Genomic DNA, 22,922 nt, shown 5'->3' on the forward strand with positions numbered 1-22,922 from the left:
CTAACCCTAAAAGCTTCTTTTTGTACTGTGAAACAATTGTAAGACAATTCTATGCACAGGTAAATGTTCCTTTATATATAAAAGTATTTATCTTTTTGGTCACTGAACAGTAAGTATAAAATACAAACTGAAATAAATATCTGGTGTTCAAATTGCTTTGATACCACTGTTATATTTTTAGAGTTAGCTGCTCCAATTCTTTCTTTTATTAAAGCTGTAGGATGACAAAAGGGTGCCATAAATAGCACCAAACTCTGCTTTTGTCAATTTTTTCTCCACAAGAGGGAGTGCTTGCATCTCATCCTGCCACACTTTCACTTAGGGTGGCAGTATACTACAATGGCCCAAATGCATTACACATTACACACTTTACGCAGACCAGAAAACACACAAAATAAAATTCTACAGTTAAGTTACACAAAACACATACAAAAAATCCCAATAACAACTTCAGTAAGTGGAGTGTACATTTTCAAAATTTTAGAATATATAACTGACAATAGAAATGTGGTTACCCAAAATCTAAAACCACAAATTCTTAAAAAAAAACTGAAAATAATAAGAAAAATAGTTTAGTTTACAACATCACCCCAATTTCTCAAGCAGTGCAAGTAGATGGCATAAAATTTATATAATGTGTTTGAATGCCTTCATTGTTGTCTGACACTGGTTACACTATCAAGATGTTCAGAAAGTCACAACTCTCAACAGCAGATTTCTCATCAGATTATAAAATACAACAACAGTATCACTATACCAATCCTAACTATGTATGAATGTGATGTGTGAGTGGTTGGAGGGGCCAGTGGTGCAGTTAAGTAATCTCTCTTCCCTCTTCTACCAGACAGGCTTTGAGAGGATTTGTTTGGCCTGTAAAGTGCAATACAAGTGTAATGAATTATTAGTATTAATTAAAAGGTCACCAGTTTTTTTGCAATGCAATGCCTTTGATGGTAAAAAGTGTTATCCACAATTTGCCCATAAACTTCAGCATTAACCAGAATAAAGGCGTTTATATAAAGCCGGATCAATGAGAAATCCAGAATTTGGCTGTGTTAAAGGAGTGTTTGTTTGTGGCCGTTATGTAAACAGTCATCAGACAGCGATGGAGGGAGAAAGAGAGGAGAGAGAGAGAAGTGTTCAGGGTGCCTCCTTGATTGCCCCTGGCTCCGCAGCGTTGACGAAAGCTGCTTAGCCCCTCAGTTTCCATGGCGACCCACAGAGAGCAGCCAGACAAAAAAACGAGGCAAAGGGGAGTGGCTTCGAGGGAGAAATAGAGGAGAAAGAGCTGGATGGCAAGATAGACAGAGGGAGGGACACACACAGACTGTAACGTTGTGTGCTGCTGAGGTAACATAAGGCTACACGAGGATAATAAAACTGCATTTCTCCCTAAGGAATTATTTATATTTACAACTGACTGGAGGACAAAGCATTGAAGATGGATGTGCAAACGGAGAACGCAGAACCTCCACCATCTGAGTCGCAGTCCAGCGGAAAAATCAGAAAGGGATTCAAGCTGTTTGGGAAGCGCAAGCCTGGTAACATCTTTTCTATCCGAAGCAAAAGTGAAGGAAACAACAAGTCCCCACTGCACAGGAGCAAAACCCTGGACGTACCAGACTCTGCTGCTAATGACTCAGAGGACCAGGAGAGAGAAAAGGCTGACGGAGATGAGGAGCAGACAGAGGAGGGACCACTGGGTGAAGATGGCGTTCTGGCTGCCGCTCATGCTCGCACCTCCATCTCCTCTGCCAGCTCAGCCAAGTCTCTGGGCTTCCTCTCCATCCTCAGAGGGGGTCGGAGGGGAGTGGGGGACCGCAGAGTACAAACCGTGTCCCAGCCTGCAGGACGCCAGCGCCGGGGGATTAAGGGTCTATTTGGAAATGTTAAGTTTCGCTCAAAGGATAAGGATGAGAAAGAGGAGGTACCCCCAAGTCCGCTGTTAATGTCGTCAAGAAGTAACAGTGTGGAGATCATCAAAGAGGACTTGACGTTGACCCCCAAATCTCAACCACGTTCACTGGACAGCCCCAGCACAGAAAGCTCAGAGCCAACCAACAAGAGTATAACAGCCCAGGACAGCTCCACCACATCCCCTTCTAGGACTCCGGGCGGTGAACCAAATGAGTCACATTGTACTATGCAGGCCGCCATGGTTCCCGGTGAGACCAGCTTGAGCACGCTATTGGCTGACATCTCCTCGCTCCTGACCTTTGACTCCATCTCGGGAGGGGGGGACATCATGGCGGATGTAGAAGCTGAGTGGGGCAAAGCTAGCCTGGCCATTTCCTCCGCTGCCTCACCTTCACATACCACGTCATTTTCAAAACCTGTCTCTTCAATCTCACCTAAAGCTGTTAACTCATTTCACACCACGCTGCCTTCTTCAACCGCACCGTCTTCTCCTATGAAACCCAGCAGCATCATCACCACTTTAACCAAATCTACAACTTTGACAACACCAACCATCAAACCAACAAATGAGACACCAATAAATGTCACAACAGCTGCCACAAAACCATCAACAAGCCCATTAACAAACATTTCCGCACCAATTATGTCTTCCCCGACGATTACGATGAAAACTACTTTGGGCGTAACCATATCTACAACAGCTCCTCCTAATACTCCCGCAAGTGCTACTAAAGCACCATCGGCTAGTCCAACTTTAACCTCATCAGTGAACAAGCGAGCCTCTGAGACAAGCGAAACTCCCAAAACAGTATCATCGATGGGCTTTGTATCCACATCACCTCCAGCAATAGTTAACCCTCCTAAAACTACACCATTCTCTCTGACTTCAGCTTCCAAACCGGATTTGTCAAGCAGTTTACCAGACTCCTCTTTCAACAAAATCCCAGTGACAGTATCAATGTCATATCCTTTTACAGCCAAGCCCATGCCTCCCGCACCACTTATTTCTTCAAAGATTCCGTCAACAGAAGTTATCTCTACAACAGTATCAGTGTCTACAACAAGTATAACTACACCTACTCAATTTTATACAGCAGATCTGAACAAAACATCACCTTTTGTCAGTGAGTTTTCAAGTTCAACAGCTACAACTTTCACTAAGCCCCAAATAACTTCTGTATCAGCACTACCTACAGTGTCCAAAAGTCAAGCCTCTTCCACTTCTGTTTCACCTGTTTATTTAAATGGGACAATTCCGACTCATCCTGCAGCTATTTTGTCTTCTAACTCTATACCCATGCCTGCTTTAACCCAGATCTCTTCGGTCCCCCCCTTCTCCTCACTTTCTGCATCTAAAGAAGGCTCTCTATCTATCTCACAACCTAAAACTTCTCCAGCACCTCCTGAAATGCCTTCTTTCCTTTCAAAGATGCCCATGCCGACGTCACAAATGTCTGCATCGTCACCTCAAATACCTCTCTCTTCTGCTACTCCGTCCACTCACCCTGCACTCTCTCAAACTTCCTCTTGCCCCATCTCCTCTGCACCGCTGTCTCGGGATGGTCTGGGTAAGAAAAGAGAAAGTGACCCATGTTCGATAGATGGCAATTTGATCCAAAGTCCTAAAACTCCAGAACCTCGTGACATCCTGCAAGAAAATTCACATCAGATTAAAGAAGATAATAAAAAGAGGACATCGCAAGGACATAGCACAGGGCTGAGCAAAATACCTGTAGTTGGTGGGGGCAGAGTCGGTAAGATCCCTGTACGCATTAACCAGAATACAGAGGAGGAGGCAAATAAGGACACGACTACATCTGCAGCCCTGGAGGAACCAACCTCTCCTTTAAACTCACATGATAGTGGAAACAAAGATAAAATCGCTATCTCTGAGGTTGCAGTGGTCACCTCTAAGCATAGCCAAGAGGACAGCCAGACGCAACTAAAGGCTCCCACCTGTTCTCCGCGTGACTCCAAAATCCCTGTAAAACATGGTTCTCAAATCCCACAAGCAAACAGAACCAAGATCCCAGTGTCTAAGGTTCCAGTGAGGAGGGCAGCAGGGGCCAAACCAGCAGTTCAAAGTGGTACAACGCAAATACGGAAATAGAATAATGGACAAGATCAATGATTCTGAATGCAAGTCTTTTTAAGCTATTTTTGGCTCATTTCTCAGCTTCTCAACAAAACAGGAACAGTAAATATAGACTCAAGCACAAATCATCTCTCTGGGCAGCCTAAGGAAGTCTAAATTTGGACATGTCTCAGGAAAGATTTGGGTCAGCATTGGTAACTTCAGTGAACAACACAGTCCTGGTACAGTATTGCTTATAATACTCACACGCCTTTGTAAGAGGTGCTTTTCCAACAGACAAATGTTTTTTACTTTGTTAACTTCCATTTTTGTAGGAACAGTTTTTGTCTTTCTTTCCAAAAAGTCCCTTTGATAAACTGTCTACTGTCTACTAATGATTAACTGCAGCCAAAATCCAAACATTCCAATCTATCTGGATGTACAGTATGTAGCAGAAAACTTACAATTATGATTTTTATTTTTTGCACATTTTTGGATTGTACAGCGCCTATGTGTTTGTCTGCTGGTACTTACAGTAAATTATGTGATCAAATCTCAATGTGAACTGCGTGAAAGACTTGCCAATACCTCCTCCCAGTTAGAAGTGGACAATATAAATGGCTAAATGGACACTGGATATAATATGGGAGAAGCTATTGAACCAATTCATCCTTATCTTAACCACACTTATTCTCGGACAAGAGCAGTATCTGTGTATTGTCTCTCCGCTATGTTGTTCTGTTTACTATTTAATCAATAAATATTACAAGTCGTTACTAACATGATATCTTAATTAAATACAACCACTGAAAATACTGACCTTTACAGTTATATATTTTAACATCAATCAATTTGCATTAAAGGTGCTATTGTGCAAAATTGACTCTTGTGAGCTTTAAACCATGTTGTTACCTCCTCAAAAACATACCTGGAGTGTTTTGTTTCATTCACACATGTTTAAGTAAGTTTATTATCAGTCTGTCTACAGCTCCAAAGCTCAAAATGCACTGTTCCACCTTATGATGCCATGTACTGGTAATTTTCAAGTTAACATCTATTACCTTTAACATCTTTTACCTTTATCTCAGTAGAGATTGGCAAGTCCAAGGCTGAAATTATCCAAATGATTATAGTGAACGTGTATGGAGTTTAAAAACACAGTGGAGCACTTCCTGTATTACCACATGACATCACAAGGTGGAACAGAGTGTTTTCTGTGTCTGAGAGAAAAACAGCCTGTGAATGAAGCACAACTCCTAGTATGTTGATGAGGAAACAACAGTATAACAGAGATAAGAAAATAGCATAACATGGGGCCTTTAACCTAAATAATAAAAAAAAAAAAAACTATTCAAAAGCATAATTTAAATATGAAACAAAATAATACTAAAACAATCTGAAAACAATCATAAAGATGTGTACAGGTCAAATAAGGACTAAGCCTTAACAACTGTTTATTTAAGCAGTTGATTGTGTTATTTGACCTAGTTACTCCAAAATATATGCTTTAATGAAGAAAAAAAATATTATTTCTTCAAGCCAAAAATATCCTGTCTTCTTATGTAAAAAATCAGCTAACCCTGAAGTTTAGACCTCTAAAAATAAGTTCTAAAATGCATGGGATTCTAATATTAGTTCACATTTCCCTCAAATATTAATACTTGTGGACATGTTTACAATGTGAACTTAACCGATTCCCAAAACGAAAATATAATTGCCATGCTTATCAGAAAATTCGCAATTAAGTAATTTCTTGAAGTCGTTCATGTGAACATTATTTCACTTGACTTTCCTCAACAGATCCCGATTCTCTACAGTAGCTGCGCATCCTTCTGTCAAATGGCCCACAGAGCAGTATCATACTAACTTCATTCACAGGCCAAGCTCACTGACCTGAATAGACAGAGCCTGAATGTTAGTAGCGGCTGTCCAATCAGATGTGAGGGAACCACTTAACATGCATACCTCATTTGAGACAACTATGGGAATGTGTGTCACTGCTATTCTTAGTGCAACATTTAGACAATTGGGCTGCAGAATAATGCTACTAATTGAGTTTAAAGCTTAATTCTGTGTTTTTCAAATTTTGGTACACACATGCTGGTTAAGATTTATTTTAGTGATTAGTCCTGGTTTAGTCCGGATAAAGACCCTATTTATTCTTGGTTGAGTCCTGGTTTGGTCCTACTTAAATTAGATTTGTTCCATCTTAGTCCTGGTTTAGTCCAAACTTAGTCCTGGTTTGCATGCTAGTTTAGATCCTTTTAAGAGACTAGTCCTGGTTTAGTCCAAGTTATTCTGATTCTGTTAGGGCCCAATATAATATTTTTTAATTCTGGATGAGTCCTACTACAGTCCTTCTATAAATTTGTTATTGTTGAGTCCCGGATTGAGTTCTGGGTTAGTCCTGGTTTTGTTCAGATTTAGCCTGTGGTAGCCCTGGTTTGAACTTGTCTGATGTGTGGTGTACACATGAGCTGGTTTAAGATCGAATTTACATAATATTTCCTGTTGAGATGATACTTGATGTGAAAAGTTTAACCACCACACATAGAAACAAGGGCCAGTTGCTTTAACAGAGACTTCTATTCAAAGTTTCAAAGTTCAGACCGAAACTAATCTCTAGTGGTGAGAGGAAAACCTCACATATAGAAGCTGAAAGGGGTCATGAGGATGGATGCAAAGAAGAGCCTGATGTCAAGAATAAGAAGTACAAAGAGTTTTTTTTTTTTTTTAACAAATAAAAAACACAGCGGAGGTGACACAAAAGGACCTCTGTGTATCATTGGGCCAGAGGCGGCAAGCTGAGAAGAACACAATCATTTGGCAGAGGAAAAAACATGCGGTTATGAAGGCGTCAGGTGCTGTTACAGACCATAGAGATTGAAACCGTATCCCTGAGAAAAGAACAGAAAACCCTTGAGGCCTGGACACAACTCAAATAAAGCTTGTATTCAGCAAACACCTGCAATTGAGGATCAGAGCGTTTTTTTATGGGCACCTACTGTAAATGTGTATCAGGTCTCACTCAAGAGGGTAACAGATAAAGGGCAATTACTGAAAGGATCATCACAAATAACCTTTTATCTTTGGAAAACAGACTGTAAACACAATACAATTCAGCCATACAAATATACAAAAGAAAATTATGAAAAGGTTTTGAAAAGTCCTTTTTTACATCAAACATTTAAGAGAGCTGTGTAGTTATGTTTTGTTCATATTAATAATACTAAAGTGTCATTAAAGTGTTAAAATAAAGCTTTGCCTGTATTTTTAGGTACTAGTGTGACCAAAACAAAAATATGGACCTGTGCTGGAGATATCAAGCCCATAGCCAATAAACTAAAAAGTCTAAACATCATCCTGATATATCAGCCAACCAATATTAGCAAGTATTATAAAAAAAATAGTACTGAACAAATTGCTAATAGTTAAAATATATTCAGTCAAGTTAGCATTACAAATCTCTCCCATAACACGGGATACTGTTCAAACAGATACTTGAATGCAACGCTTTGTCATGATGCATTCACATGATTAAGAGCAATGTGGTTGTCACACTTCTGCTAATAAGACAGCACAATGCTCTTTATGGCCACTTTGCATAAGCTGTTTGATGATATCCCCTCTTATGAATATCTACTGTGATCTTAAACCCAGCCATTGCTAAACAAATTACAGTACCCATAATGCAGTGGGGCTATCCTGACACTCTGTTTAAACTCTATAAAGTGTATGTGTTTGTGTATGTGTTGCCTCTGGAGAGTCTTTTAGAGCCTAATTTAGCACGCCTCATTCTGAGTATCCAAGCCAACCTCACTAGGTCAACCAATAGGAGGCTAGAAATGGTAAATAGGGCGGGGCTTTGGAAGGGTCTTACTCACTGTATAGATGCGTATAGGTCATGTAGAAATTAGCAGTCAATATAGATTTATGTAGAGCAATAAAGAGGGAATGATTAAGCTATTATTGGATTTCCACATCAGCACATTTTAAGTCCTTGAGTTCAAAATGCAAAATAGACTTAATCATAAGAATGTTTTTGCAATCATATCATCACAAATAATGAAAATATTTATTCTCATAATCAATTAAAAAACATTGCATCTTATTATTAGAATGGCTATTGTTTTGGTAAAAACATAACATAAAAACATAAAGACATAAAAATATTAAAATGTATAAAAAAAACATTTCTTTTGTCTCAAGCTGTGTCATACTGAGGGCAGTCTAAGGATAAGTCATCTCCTAAAATAAAAATTCAGCACAGAAAACAACTCATCCACAAATTGTGTCAGCAGCCGCTCTGGGTCAACAGCTGCTCACTCTGGGTTAAAAGTGACTAATACAGTTATACACATCAAAAACATACAAATCTGCTGTTAGACGATTATTCTGTTAAAGGATAAATGCTAACAAAAACTAGGATTTTTTTTTTCTAAAGGAAGTACAATGTCTGCTAATTCCCATAATCGATTCTATGCTCATTTTTGATCCTTTTAAAACGTGACGCATCATTTACAGTTGAACGGTCAGCCAAGCATTACGTCATTTTAGTGCAGACGCAGCACTGAGGCCCTCTGCCGGTGAACAGCGGTAGTGCAATAATGGGTGTTAAGACATTGCAGTGTCGACTACTCCATTGTCTACACGTACTAATAATAAAAGGCACGGGCTGCACATTTGTCAAAAGTTATGTTTTTATATATAAGTCTAAAATACAACTTACAAAGTGCCAGATAATTATAAATACATGTAAAATAAATGTTAAACATAGTATCAGAAAGATACTGAAGATAATGAAGGTTCAATCAAAATAAGGTGAATTTTAACACTGTTCATGGTAACTGTAAACTCTGTGTGAAAAAGTCCTGATTTGGGTGGAAGTAATATGAGGTAAAATAGAATATGTGCATTTTTGCAACAACGTGGTCTAACATTCAAATGAAGCTTATAATATAAATGCAAAGAATAGAATAAAATATGAAATACTGTAACATAAAGAATTGTGAGCTGTAAGGCAGTTGGATACTGCGATGAATGCCCTTTAATATACACAGCCATACTTAATATTGGCTGAGTAACTTACTTAGCTTAAGTGGTGTATAACGCTCCCTATGAGTTTTTGTAGTGGCATTCAGTGAGCTGTAGTCACAGTAAACATGACTGTACAAGCTCTTTCTACTGTGCTCCAACAAATGAGGCTTGTAAAGAGAGTGGTGTTCTTTGCCAGACAATGTTCATGTGTTAGACCATGAAGTGCATGTGTCCCTCAGCACCTGTGACTATTACATCCATCCAGATACGCATGGCCTCTGGAGATGGAGCCACCATGTAGTATACTCGATCATGTGTCTTCACGCTGAAGGTCAGAGAAGGGTTTGGGCTCTGGAGAGAGACAAGAGACTTATAGATGTGGACTTATAAAATGACAGATAAATAGTTACACAAGTGTGCTTACTTTGTGTGCGTTTTTTAAGTGGTCATAGTACACCTCCTCTATGGCCTGGAAGTAGATGACTCCTTTCATCTTAGTCTCATGTTTGTCTGCGGTAGAGAACACAAACACAGGGTGGTTTGTGTAGGACTGATAAAACTCTGCCATGGTCCTAACCACTGCTTTATAGACATGTAAATGTTGTGATAATTTTATTTGTATAGTTTAAGCAATAAGGCAGGATAAAAGCACTCACCTGCATAGTAAGTGAGTGTCCTGCGGTTTTGGTCAAAGACAAACCAGCGCTTCTTCCAAGTTTTGATCTTTCCGCCCATTTTGACCAGGAAACCCCGGCAGGTTTTATCAGTGATGGCCAAATGAAAGCACGCATCTGGATTGTGTCCAGCTGCTTCGATGTGTCCATGTAGATCAAAGTCATCTTTCCTGACCGGGAGGTAGCGTGACAGGAGGCGGGACTGTAGAGGCACAGACACATTGAAATACAGTTTAGAGCATGGATTCTTCAGGTTTGTTTTATGGTCTTTATTTCATTATTAAGTTATGTTGCATTGTTATATCTTTCATTTTAACACTGATATTTATCATATTTTATAGTATTACATTCTTATATTAAGAATCATATTCTGATTTTGTCAAAGGTTGTGCTGTTCTTACAAATCCACTTTCCCTGCTACTTAAGATACTTACCTTCTGGTTCTGTTCTTAATCTGTCCTTGTTTTGGGTATGTCTGATGTGGGTGCGCTCTAGTTCAGACCTGGTATTATCCCTTAAGAAACTGTGTCTCATATTAGTTCTTTGCTGCCATTAACCTGCTTTATTTCTGGTCTTTAGGCAAACTGGATTAATCCTGGGGTATATGTTGTTCATTCTAGATTAAGTCTTTGTCAAATCCGTGCAGAGGATTTTTGCATTTAAACATTTAGAAATCTGCGTCACTTTTTGTAGTGACGCAGATTTCGACATTAGTTAAAAATATATCTAGATTTTGATTCCAAGATTTGGATTTGGAAAGTCCAAGTCCCTTACAGTATTACAGGATCTACTAAATCCATCATCTAAACCTAAGTATCACATGTAAAGTTACAATACCTGCGACCTCTGCTTCTCGCGTAGTTTGACCTCTCTCTCCACTAGTTTCTGTCGTCTGCTTGTTTCTTCTTGTAACCGTTTCTCCAGTTCTTCTCTCCTCCTCCTCTCCTCCTCCAGGGCCTGTTTGCGAATCTCCATCTCGCGCTCCTACACATAAAGTAAACAGGGCTTAACATCAAACACTCACATGTATACAGTTGGCATATGGTCACCAATTACAGAATGATAGTTACTCGATGCTCCAGCAGCCTTTGCTTCTCCACCTGGGCCTCTCTAAGTAAACGCTCCATCTCCTCTATTTTGGCCATGTTGGATGTGCTCGCACTAATAGGAACAAGATTGTCAAACAATGGAAGAATGTAACTGTCAGAACAAAGGAAGTGTAATACATTTAATACATCACATATATCTTGAATGTAATTCAGCATCAAAATGGCCTCTAAATGTCCAAGTAAGAAATACTTGTACACTTCAAGTTTTGATGAAGGCAAAATCCAATTACAATAGATGCTAATTTTATGTACAGATATATTACATACTTACAAGAAATTATACTTTAGTGAAGCTCAGAAACCTTTTTTTGATCATTTGTAAGAGAAAAGTAAACTTGCTTATGTTTTTAGCATATAGATCTTAAGTCAGTTAATCACTAAATTAATTTTCATTTTTATTCCAGATGCCTTCATTGTAGGATTTTGAACTTTCTGATGAAACACCATTTTTAAAGTAATTGTATTGGTCAAATGCATGTTTGAAAAGAACAGCTGGACTAAATAAGTGGGTTATACAGAAAATCAGAAACATTCTTCTTGAACTTCAATCTTTCTTATACACATTTCCTGTGCCTCAGATCTTTTGAGACATACAGACATGTCAAAGACCTTCATGATAACTCCCATAGTGTTTCTGACCTGGAGATATTGTCCGGGGAGCATGCTGAGAAGCTGGTCTCCAGGCTGTCCGAGCTGTCCACGCTGACTGTGTCCGAGGTTTGGCTGTTGTCGGCGAAAGAAAAGTCCAAAAACACACTGGGCTCGGATACCATCCGGCTGCAGAAATCGCTCCGCCTCTGTCTCTCGTCGCTCATCTGGATGTGGTTATTATTGTCTGGAAGAAAAACAAAATATTGTACAAATAAATCAGGCACAGCATTGAACCTAAAATGCAAGCTCTATTCTGTCTGAAGTTCTTTAACCAAAATATTCAAGATCAACAGATCAATCATTACTAGTCATTGATTTTGAATGATCTTCAAATATACAAACATTGGCATGCAATTAGTTGTATTCGCCTGTCTTGAAATTACACACAATAAAACAATCATCAGTCAAATTTGTTGAACACAACTGAAATGCTTCACATGAAAAAGAGAGCAGTTGCCCCATCTCTGGAGTTTTAGACTTGACACAATGCACTCCACCATGTATTTATATGAATATGAATCATATTTTTATAACATTAAAGGGGTCAGTTTGTGACTCACTCTTCTGCAGGCGGCGGGTGTTGAGGTCTCGGGATAAGAGGGTGAATCCTGGAGGAAGCACACTGCCACAGCTGGAGCTCTGAGACAGAGGGGGGTGGGCCTGAACAGGGGCAGAGGAGGGTTAGGGAGTTTTTTTTTTTGTTTTGTTTTTAATAAATAAAAAAATGCTTTCTTTTACCCCTAGGAAGTGTCTCAGTGAAAGATTTTATGAAAGACAGAATGAGATAGAGTCTAGGGTAGTTGCAACACCTGCACTTAACCAGATCTCCAATATAGAATGAAAATTTGACATATTGCATCGGTGCATTTGCAATCCTGTATCATTATTATTATTATTTTTAATAGTAATTTTTCCCAAATTAATACAATTGAACTAAATATAGTTATTCCCATAAGGACACATTTCAGACTTTTAATAATACTAACTTTAAGTAATTACTTTTATTAACTTTTGGTAATATTCCTTTAAGTGTATGTTCAACCATCTCTGCACCTTCACAAAATTACACATAAAACAGAGAATATAAAAGTGTAGTAACAGTACTGACCTTTGGGGGCAGTGTATGTCCCATAGACCTGCTGTAGGATGTGAGAATCTGCTGGCTCCTCTTGTGAGGTAGACTGTCACTTTGGTGGGATGAGTTTTCCTTGCTCCTTCTCCTTTCCTTCAGAGAGTGCAAATGCTGGGACAATCCCAAAATATTAAAAACAAACACTCACCATCTTTGCCCTATGACTATATTTGATTTTAGTTCTACCTCTTTAATAGGGTTGTTAGCAAAGGCGTGTCCTTCAGATAACTCAGCATACTTTTCTTCCAGAGATGCTAATTTGTCTTTTTCCTGCAAAAACCCGCATAATAAACACATATATTAACAACATATATTTTCATTTCATATTTTTAATATTCACATTATTATAAGCACTCTGGAGTTCCAGCTTACTTTTTGAAGCATGACAAGCAAATTGTTTTTCTCTTTTTGGAAGTTGTCTCGTTCTTGCTGTGCTTGCAAGGTAATCTGTGTGGACTGTTTCTTCAGTGTCATAATCCTTTCCTGCAAAGAACAACAGTGAATGGTGCTCTGTGTGGCCTTTACATTCAGAGGCACTGAAGGAAGACACAACCTGCTAAGCTCTGGAAAAATGCATAGCTCTATCCACATACCACTCAAAAACACCATGATTACCATGACTTTAGGGTTAATTACAAGTTTTATTTTCCAGTACAAAAATGATAATATGAATGTTACCTTACCTTGCGTGTGACAGAAATGCGCTGGTACTCTGCAATCTCTCGCAGCAGCTCTTGGCTTTGATTCTCTTTTTCCTCGTCTTGGTTAATTTCTTGCTCTAATTTCTGAAAATCCAACTCCTCCAAACTTTTGGCCTGTTCTTCAACCTCCTGAAGAAGAAATACATATTCAAATTCACATAACTCAGATAAAATTCCTAAATAAAATACATAGAAGATTCATTTCTGTTTCAGGCAGTGAGCCATGTAATATCCTCTGTCTCCCTGCAGGCTCTGTACCTGATTTTTTACCTCTTAAAACACGTAAAACATAACCCGTTCAGGAGGAATACCTCATTTACCTTATGCCCTCCTAGCATCCTAATTATTCACCACGATGAGTTTATAAGCACTTTTCAACTTTCACAGACCAGAGAGGACTTTTGCTGTCACAGTAAACAACTAGCATACTATTGCATATTTCCTGATTGGATAATTTGATGTAGAGAGCACACAGCTGACCTATCTTGACATCTCAAGACCTGTTTATACTGTACAAAATATTTATTAAAAATCTCTCTATATAAAATTCGGTACTGGGCCTTTAATGCTTCTCATAATTATATATATATTATTACTCACTAAATATACCAGAAATCTACTGCCCTACACATTAGAGTCAGATGCAGTGACTTTTTTAACACATGGCAACTATTTGGGGCCCTTCTTTAGGACTCTTGGTCTAAATTGAGAAAGTAAAACAACTGAAAATAGGATTATGCAGAACAAGGTCAAAATCTACATACATACATATAATTGTGGTAAATTATGTATAAAACTTCTTAAATCTAAGTAGTTCTTGTGCTTTATTTAATCCCCTCAAATTACAGACATTCATTTAAATGCCACTTGGTCTTGATATAGAGTGTGACTATTCCTTTTTTTAAATTAAATGAAATGTATTCTGAAACCTTTGAATGTATTCTAGTGGCACAAGGTGTAATGATACCAGGTAATAAAATAGTAGTAGTATTACTTGTCCTGGCAGTATTTTGTTTCGTCAATCTAAAGGCTCAGTATGTAACTTTTCTGAAAGAGACAATCACCACTGTCTGTCTTCATGGCATAGTGGTGCCAACTGCTTGTCTACATGGAGATAGGCGAGATTAATGCCATATTGCGAAACAGTTGAGGCAAAGCAATAACCCTTTACCAAAAAAGTTACAAACTGCACCTCTCAAAGACCTTTTCATGCAGAGGACATTTATTTCTGAATTTCTTTTGCAGAACCCTCTTGCTGTATTCATAATCCAGATGCACATTTTTTCTTATGTAACTGTCTCATTTTTACCTCTGTCTTCTCGGGACCATTTGGTTTTTCAATGCTGTGAATCTTTTCTTTGAGTTGATCCAGGAGCTCTTTCTCTCTTTCTAATTGCGACACCTCAGACTCATGCTCCCCGTCCAACAATGCACGCTCCACCTCCATCTGCAGCACATCAATACAACATCACTCCACTTATGAAGAAAGACCATACTGCCCTTTTCAAACAAAGCATTAAAGTGTCTCGCTGTTTCACACATGTGGTTGAGGCAGAGCACCCCAAAAGGTATTTGGATTTCAAAGGATTTTTATATTCTACAATACTATTAAGCATTATTAGGCATCACATAGATTGGATTCTTCTATATTTATAGTGTTTGTACATTTTTGTTCTCCTTTGGGTAAGTTCTTGTTTAGAACTACTGCAGGAAAGGTGTAATTATATTCTAGACCTGGTTTAGTCTTAGTTTAGACCTGTAATGGTCCCCGTTTACACCTGGTTTAGATACGGTAATTATGCACATCATGTTTTCTTATGCCTTACTTGTGCCACAGTACAACCCCTAGCCTCTGCCTCATACCTCTCTGATGGACTCCTCCATTTGGTTGTCCAGGTCTTTGATCTTCTGCTCCAGCTCCTCGATGTTGTTTAGAACCTGGATGCGCTCTTCTTCAATCTGTGTTACTTCCTGTTTCAGCTGCACACTCTCCAAGACCTGCAGTGAAATCAGGAATTCAAATAAAAGCTTCGTTTAACTCTAAAACTACTCTCCTCTACGGTTACTGCATACAGACACATGTGCCGAGACCCATAGATTTTAGGGTATTAGTTGACAACAGCTGAACATTTTTATCTCTGCCAAATTTGGAGCACTGACAACAAGAGATTCTTTTCAGCTTATTGCAATGGAAATTTTGTGCCTTCCATTGCCAGTCAGTCAAAAAAAATTCCCACACATCCCATCATGGCAAATACTACATCAATAGCAACCATTCATTCCCACAATAAGACACTTATTTAATTTAAATCTAGCCGTAGGAGATCAATGTACTAGGATCAGGCTTCAGTCAAAAAGGGCACCTGGCTTACAACTAATATTGGTAGTGAAGATCTCCCCAAAAAGGTCCTTTTGTAATAGTTTATGCTGTTTAACTGTTTATATTTAATTAAGATGGTGCAAATTATAATCTTTAAAAGCACTTTCATGAGGTATATCTCATGCTCACAAGTTTGGAAAATACTTGTTTTTATTCCTCATTCCTACAGTACAAATCAGTGTACAAATCACTAAATGCCAGTGAGCACATGATATGCTGTTGCACGCCCAGAAGGAAAAGGCCGAGAGTAATCACAAAAAACTTAATCATTTGAAGTAACTACGACAACAAAGTGGCAAACATTAAAACCATTGGAGTACTATTGTGAGAGGAGTAAGAGGACTGGAGTCCTGGGCTGTGGTGGTATTTGGGAGATGAAGAGGAGGTATCAGGAATATGTAAACATCTGTCACTATTGACACATAACAGAAAATCGCCTTAGCTTCTCTAAAGGACGTGTAGATAGATCAGGAAACATGTTGATTTGGTGATGATGTGCAAACTACAAGTTCTATTTTGTTAAGATTGTTCATCTGTTGGTTTAAGGTATAAAGTTTACACATCTGGAAAAGGCGCAGGTCCTTCAACGCACACGCTCACACACACATGCACAGGCCAGTTCTCTGTGGGATAAAGTCATTTCCTGTTCCCCCTCCTTAAAGGGTCTGAAAGGCTGAGCAGCGAAGCGAAACTAGGACTTCATCATTAAAACCAGACGCGCCATTCGGTTCTGCCCCAGACTCAGAGGAACAGTGCTATACACTGCACAGCATACAAGCACAGTGACACTAGGGCTAAGAAAGTGTGTTACCTTAGTCTATGATCAAATCCAGGTGTCTAATATTCTTATTATATTATTTCACAGTGGACATAGATGTTTAACTGTTAGGATATCCTTTTTGTTTTTGCATGGAGTCACCACAATTAAACATGTGAAGAGGTTTGAGGATTGCATGATATTTTTGCATATTTAACACCCTCGGAAATACTGAAGCACAGGATTGAGTCAATGTCTGGATTTGAACTTTGTGTCAGCTTTTTACTTCTGATAAGGCCGGGATAGTATCTTCCTGTAATTTTTCAGAATAATCAGTGTTTTTCCGGATTACACATTTTTCAAAACCACATAAACAGGAAGCCCCTTGTGGAAGACCACCACCACAGCATCCACTATTATTATGATCATTATATTTTCCACTGTATGCTACAACTTCTGAGCAGCTTTGAGACATTTTCCTTTAGCTCAGTTGAAAAGGCTGTTGAAAAGTCATAATAAATACAATGTGCTGTTTTCTGGTAAGGGGTCTGCTAAGATTCAGCTCAGTGTTGAAGTTAAAGACAAACATTACACATTATCAAGCCCCTTGATTTTAGTCAAGCGTTTTCTCATGTCTAATATTACTGTCTACAGCCCCCATCAATTTGTCATCAATATGTGCAACTAATGCCACAACAAGAAACCAGTTGTTCCTAGTAATAGAACCAATGACCATTCCCTGAAAAAGCATATTATTTACTACTAATAGAACCTGCTATAAAGACTTTAGTGAAAGAAAAACTTGAGGTACATAACTTGGGAAGTACAAGACACAAACTAATATAAACAACAAAGTATGACAGCAATAATAATCTTCGGTTTACTAAGACAACAAGAAATTGTGATAATTTAAAAAAAAAAGCACCAAAAATCTTAGTGATCTTAGTGATTACAAATTAAGAACAGACTTCTTAATCATTATTGTTGAATTTTCTGGTGTGTGTGTGCTGTGCCCTTACTTTGGTCCTGTGGTGTGTGGAGGGTGAGGGGGCACTGCTGTTAAGGCTGACTGCAGGTGAGTGTGACCGGACCCCGCTGTATGCGCTCTGTTGACCCCTCTGGCCCACCGCAGGGTCCTCACACAGGGGGTAGTCTCGGGTCTTGGGAGTGAAGCAAGTGTCAGGAGCACTGCTGCTGGGCGAGTCTGAAAACACAGAGTCGTCGTCCGAGACCTGCAGTTTCTCCAGCTCTTTGTTGATCTTCTGAAGGCTGGACACGGCTGAACTGGAAGTGTCCCTCTCCAGCTCTGTGCACAGGTTTAAAATGGTCTCCAGGCGTTGACACTCCTGCAACACCCCAGAGCTTTAGGTTCTATGTGCTGTTGTCAGTTTTGATATTCAAAAATATAATACAATCTTTAACTCTTGATTTTTTTTTAAACATGACAAAGAAACTCACCAGTCTTTGAACTTTCTGCTCCCTAAGTCGCTCGTCTCTTTGGTGCTGATGGTAGTCTCTCAGCTCCTCTTTCCCATTCAGAGAGCTGATGCTGCCAACTCTTTGTCCAGGGCTGAGTCCCCCCTTCCCAAAGGACATCCTCCTTTCTCCAAAGCCCAGGTCTAACCCTGTCCCATCCAGGTCTGCACCCAGAGAGCTGAGAGACGCCATGCTTGCCCTCCGTGGGGTGTTGGGCATGCTGGCTGGGACAGTCACATCAGGCGGCTGCTCTAAGGAGGATAGACTTCTCCGAGCAGAGCCCCCTGCCTTGTGCGACACTGCAGGGCTACGTAAGGGCAGTGACAAAGTGGGGGGGTCAGCAGGGTTGTGGAGGCGAGGCAGAGAGCGACTGTGAGTACCTAAACTGGTCAGTGATCCGGTGGAGTACTTCCTCTGGCGGGACTCCCCTGCTTTAACCTGGGAGTAGAGTCTGCGGCCCATACGGGGACTGGAGGGGACACTGGCTGCACCACTCTTGATCCGAGGAGAACGTGGCACAGGGTCATAGGAAGGGGAGAGCAGAGAGCTCCCATCACTGGACAAGAGCAGGCTGTCCTGGGACTGATGGCGAGAGTGTGAGTGGCGGTGAACACCATTGGAAGTGATCTGGCGCTCCCCCTGGCGAGGAGAGGGAGGTACACTGCTTCCACTGGACACATAGGCGAGCATCCTAGATGTGGAGGGGGGCCGGTCCATGCTGAGGGCCGACAGGGGCCGAGGGGGCTGGGCTCCCGAGGCAGAGGGCACACTCAGGTACTTCCTGCTGCACTCGGCTGCCCTCAGACTAGCCTCCAGAGCACTTTTCCTCCGCTGTAGCGTCTCCATCAGCTCCTGCAGTTCCGCCTTAGAGCGACCGCTCCTCATGGCCCCACCCACAGATGGACCACTGGGCTCCAACTTCACACAGTCTACAAGAAAAGTATGATAACGTAAGCTCTAGATTGTGACAGGTTTTGGAGTGTTCCAGCAATAACTTGGGTGGATCCCAGTTATGAGTAACAGTGGTTCTTTATATCTAACAGCATTTTGTTATCTGCATTAGTTATTTCCATGTAATTTCACAGCAGTAACTAGAGTACTAACTTGTTAAAAAAAAGACAGATGCTGGGTAAATATCTCAGACCCTTGCTTCTTTACCAGAGCAGATAATGGTGTGGTTTACTGTAATGGTGATTCAGCGGGACACATGCAGGGTAAGAGGGGAATACCAGGGAAGAATATTCTGTCATACTCTTTAAAACCTAACACAAACAGTGGCCGGAGTGCGTCTTCTAAAAATGGAAAAGGCTGATGGAGGCTGGTGGACAAGGACACAAAAATTTACAGTTAAGTAACACTGAGGGCACATTCAGCCACAGTGGATACCACTTATGGACCTATGACCATACTGCAATATGAAAACAGACCTGACTCAATGTGAATACAAGTCAGGACATCATGGGAAGGTGTTAAAGGTGCACTGTGTAACTCTTCTGGTAGGGAGTCACAAACCTGTTTACATGAAGATATCATTGCTTTGCCAGAAAGGTTTCAAAGTATGACATTAATCTAATCTATGTTGCATTTATTCAATTACAGGTGTTTTACTGCTCAGAAATACTACAAAAAACATGCATTCCTACAGTGAGTGAATGCACCTCTCCGCAGATCTGACCTGTAATTTGGCCTGGAGGCATTGTGGGCTTGTCTTCATGGAAACAGATGAGTGTTATTCATCCTACACAAAGCAATACCATTTCTATGGAGACAAACAGGTGGCGGACCCTCCACCAGAAAGTTACAAAATGCACTTTTAAAGGACATCATCAATAGTAAAATGTGAACAAAATCAACATTAAGCCATTTAAAAATGTTGAGTGTAATTTGAATAAAGGGCACTATATACTATCGCTATTAACTTTTGATCAGTGCTTTCTGTCATGTTATTAAGTGTAAGGAAAAAGTCACAGAAAAAATACTTGTTATGTTATACTTCACCATAATTATAAAAAAAAAACTCAAGATACAAGAACTTATATTATCTTTATATTATATAGATGATGCTGAAATGATGCTAGTCTTGCGGTACCTGTGCCGTAGCCAAGTGTGTTCATTGAACTCCTCTGAGGAAGCATGCTGCTGTTCATGTTGACCTCGTTCCTCTGATACAGCCTCGTACTGCAGATTTCAGCTGGACGAGACCCTTACTGTCTGAGGGGAAAAACAGATATAAGGGAGAGAAAATGAAATCTATCCAAAATAAATAAACTGTTAGCTGTGAACACCTTAAGTTCTGATATGTTGGAAGATGGTGAGAAACGTTGCCTGATGTGTGTAGGTTACTTACAAATGCACATTGTACTTCTAATAAACAGGTGTGAAAATCAGAAATCAGATTACTTACGACAGATGTAACTGTGACATTTCAATCATCTCCAGAAATCAGATAATGATCAGATTTGTGGTGTTCATGTAGAAGCCTGTCCTGTTCCATACTACTTCACACATTAAACCAATTATTATTATTTTTTTTTTTCAAAGAAAGTCCCAAACAAATACAAATTAGTAAAGCAGACACAGAGGTCGTCTTTTTAGAAACTTGGCTCAGTGTCACAAATAAACACTTGAGGTCTGGACTGCAGCATTTGCCTTGCAGCTTAATTGATCTTTTAGCCCCAGACACTTGAGCGCTCGTCCAAAGCGTTCCCTCAGAGACCCCAAAACTCATTGAAAGAGCAGCGAAAGTCAGGCCAGTTCCAGTCTGGGAATACTGAAGGAGCTGGAGAGTCCTATAGTCACTGCTGCTGGGGTGAAAAGTTAATTTACAAGAGAAACAAAAAGGTTTTGTTCTAGCAAATATTCTGATTAAGATTCACACTAGAGCAGATAATATTAGGCATCCACTGATAGTAGGTCATAAATATACAACTGCATGGGAAATTAGAACAGGGATGATATTTGGTCATAGATAAGCAATTATGGAGAAAAGCCTCAGTGCAAAATCAATTATCTATGTTGAGCTATGAACTCAACATTTATTATTAGTATGTTTACATCGACAAAGGTCAAAATGCTCTGTTCCACCCTGTGATGTCAAACAGTGGTAGCTTTCAAGTTAACAGCTACCTTTTACCTTTAGTTCAGTGGAGACTGAAATCAACCAAATGATTCTAGTGAAAGTGAATGGAGTTTAAAAAAAGGGCATTATCATGACATCACAAGGAGTGTTGTCTCTTTGAGAGAGAATATGCAGAGTTTGTGTGTTAAACATGTGTGAATGCAACCAAAACACAACTTAGGGTATGTTTTTTTGATGAAGAAACAACATTATAACATCAGAATAGTGTAAGAGGGACCCTTTAAACAGCCTCAATTTTCTCTAAAACTGCAACAAAATGCATTATAATCATATAATAATTTGATGTAATTAGTAATCATATAAGTAGTAACTGACAGACCAGGGTGCAAACCCTTCATATAATCTCTATCTAAATAACATCCAAAATATAAATTACTGCATATCACAAGGCTGTGGTGATGACCCCAGGGGGAAAGGTCAAGTGAAAGAATAATATTATCTGACCTATTTTGGACATTTCAACAAAGTGGAGAAAAGAATATCCGTGGTAAAACAACTCGATTACATAAAAATGATGCAGTTTCTTGTCTATCCAGACCACAGACAAGAGGGAGACAGACAGAGGGAGAGATGCCCAATCCAAGGTTTTCTGGTGAGCCGTCTGGAGCAAGAGCCTATACAGGAAGTGGGGTATCCTTTTACACAGTCACACAATCAATCAGCGTGAGTTCATTCTGCAGACCTCCTGGAAAAAGAGGGAAGAGCGAGCCCCTGCCACATGTGAGGAGCAAGAGTTTTTACTGCATCACCCGGACTACAGACCAGCAGGGCAGACTCACCAATAACATAAAGGAAAGACCCACGGTGATAAACTGCAAGCATCTCATATAGGGTGCTGTCTGTTACTATGTGTGAAGTGTATGCTGGAGCAATGACAGTCAAACGCTGGGTCTAAGAGTAGATCTGGTATGGGTGCAATCAAGAAAATGCAGAAATACTGAAATGATTAAGACTTAATTTAGTAAAACTTGGGGTCACACTATATAGGCACTGGACTGGAGTGACTGCAGGACTGCTATGGCAAACTGGCTCCATTTGATTAAACTAGCATGAACAATTAGGTTTAGATTTCATTCATATTCAGTTGTTATTTGTCTATTACCACCATTATGTTCTCCTCCTGTGAATGATGCTCAATTCATGTGACTTTTGACCCACTTATTTTGCAACAGCTCAAGTTTTTTAACACAAAAATGTGTAAAGTTGCGCAAACCAGTTGGGTGGAAGAATAACATTACAATAACAATAACAGTTTGTTGGCTGAAAAATCTGTGATGACTTACCTGACAGTATTTCCAGAAATCTTTACATATCCCACAGCATCTTCTGAGTATCGATCAGCCAATCAGACCCCATTGACCGCGAAACTTTCTTCTCTTCTCCTGGCCATATTCTTGACTTTTTGCGCTACATTTGCACGATTTAACTCATGATAATGTATTTTTTTCCATAAGGAACCGCAGAGAAGTCCAAAGTCTTCTCATGACAAAGAGAGACAGGAGACCCTCTGCCCTCCCACCTCCTCCCACAAAATGTGTTCCAGGAGGGGAGTGTTTACAGCCCGGCATCAGCGCCAGTGCACCAGTGCGCCTCCTACTGGCGAACTGTGAGATGTGATCAATAACAATAGTGAATACATTTTATAACAAAACATGACTAAAAGTTACACAATTACATAATTACAGTACAGTTTTTTTCACATCTTATGGTCAGTACATTGCCTTACATTCACTACATAACAATCAGTATTTTCAAATGATTGATTGTGCTCTTTGACCCCAAGGACTAATCAATAAGATAGCCTACCATCTCACATTCTTATCATATTACATATGCGCACGAGGCATGTATTGCGCTTAAAGCTCTTAAACATAA

At 39.7% G+C, this 22,922-nt stretch overlaps 1 protein-coding gene across 1 annotated transcript; it reads right to left on the reverse strand.

Annotated features, from left to right (window-relative positions):
* Window positions 1–7,197: 7,197 nt before the first annotated feature.
* On the reverse strand, window positions 7,198–22,546 carry phldb2a (pleckstrin homology-like domain, family B, member 2a). The gene is made up of 17 exons (XM_055148914.1): window positions 22,331–22,546; window positions 19,998–20,119; window positions 17,891–18,837; window positions 17,452–17,778; window positions 15,159–15,293; window positions 14,605–14,742; window positions 13,278–13,424; window positions 12,967–13,077; window positions 12,781–12,864; window positions 12,571–12,705; window positions 12,023–12,122; window positions 11,451–11,646; window positions 10,773–10,863; window positions 10,540–10,686; window positions 9,685–9,904; window positions 9,453–9,538; window positions 7,198–9,379 (listed from the first exon to the last, which is right to left on the reverse strand). Exons 2-17 carry the CDS (start codon window positions 20,053–20,055, stop codon window positions 9,239–9,241), a joined length of 3,063 nt encoding a protein of 1,020 aa, XP_055004889.1. The 5' UTR covers window positions 20,056–20,119; window positions 22,331–22,546; the 3' UTR covers window positions 7,198–9,238.
* Between the last annotated feature and the right edge of the window lie 376 nt (window positions 22,547–22,922).

Source organism: Boleophthalmus pectinirostris, unplaced genomic scaffold (assembly GCF_026225935.1).
Source record: "Boleophthalmus pectinirostris isolate CB_2022bp ecotype Guang Dong unplaced genomic scaffold, ASM2622593v1 HiC_scaffold_12, whole genome shotgun sequence".
NCBI lineage: Eukaryota > Metazoa > Chordata > Actinopteri > Gobiiformes > Gobiidae > Boleophthalmus > Boleophthalmus pectinirostris.

Coding starts and splice junctions, on each gene's coding strand:
- phldb2a (XM_055148914.1), bottom strand. CDS start 20,055: ATGAACAGCAGCATGCTTCCTCAGAGGAGTTCAATGAACACACTTGGC. Junction 18,838..19,997: donor CACACTTGGCTACGGCACAG/GTACCGCAAGAC, acceptor CTTTTCTTGTAG/ACTGTGTGAAGTTGGAGCCC. Junction 10,864..11,450: donor TCCCCGGACAATATCTCCAG/GTCAGAAACACT, acceptor TGTTCCTATTAG/TGCGAGCACATCCAACATGG.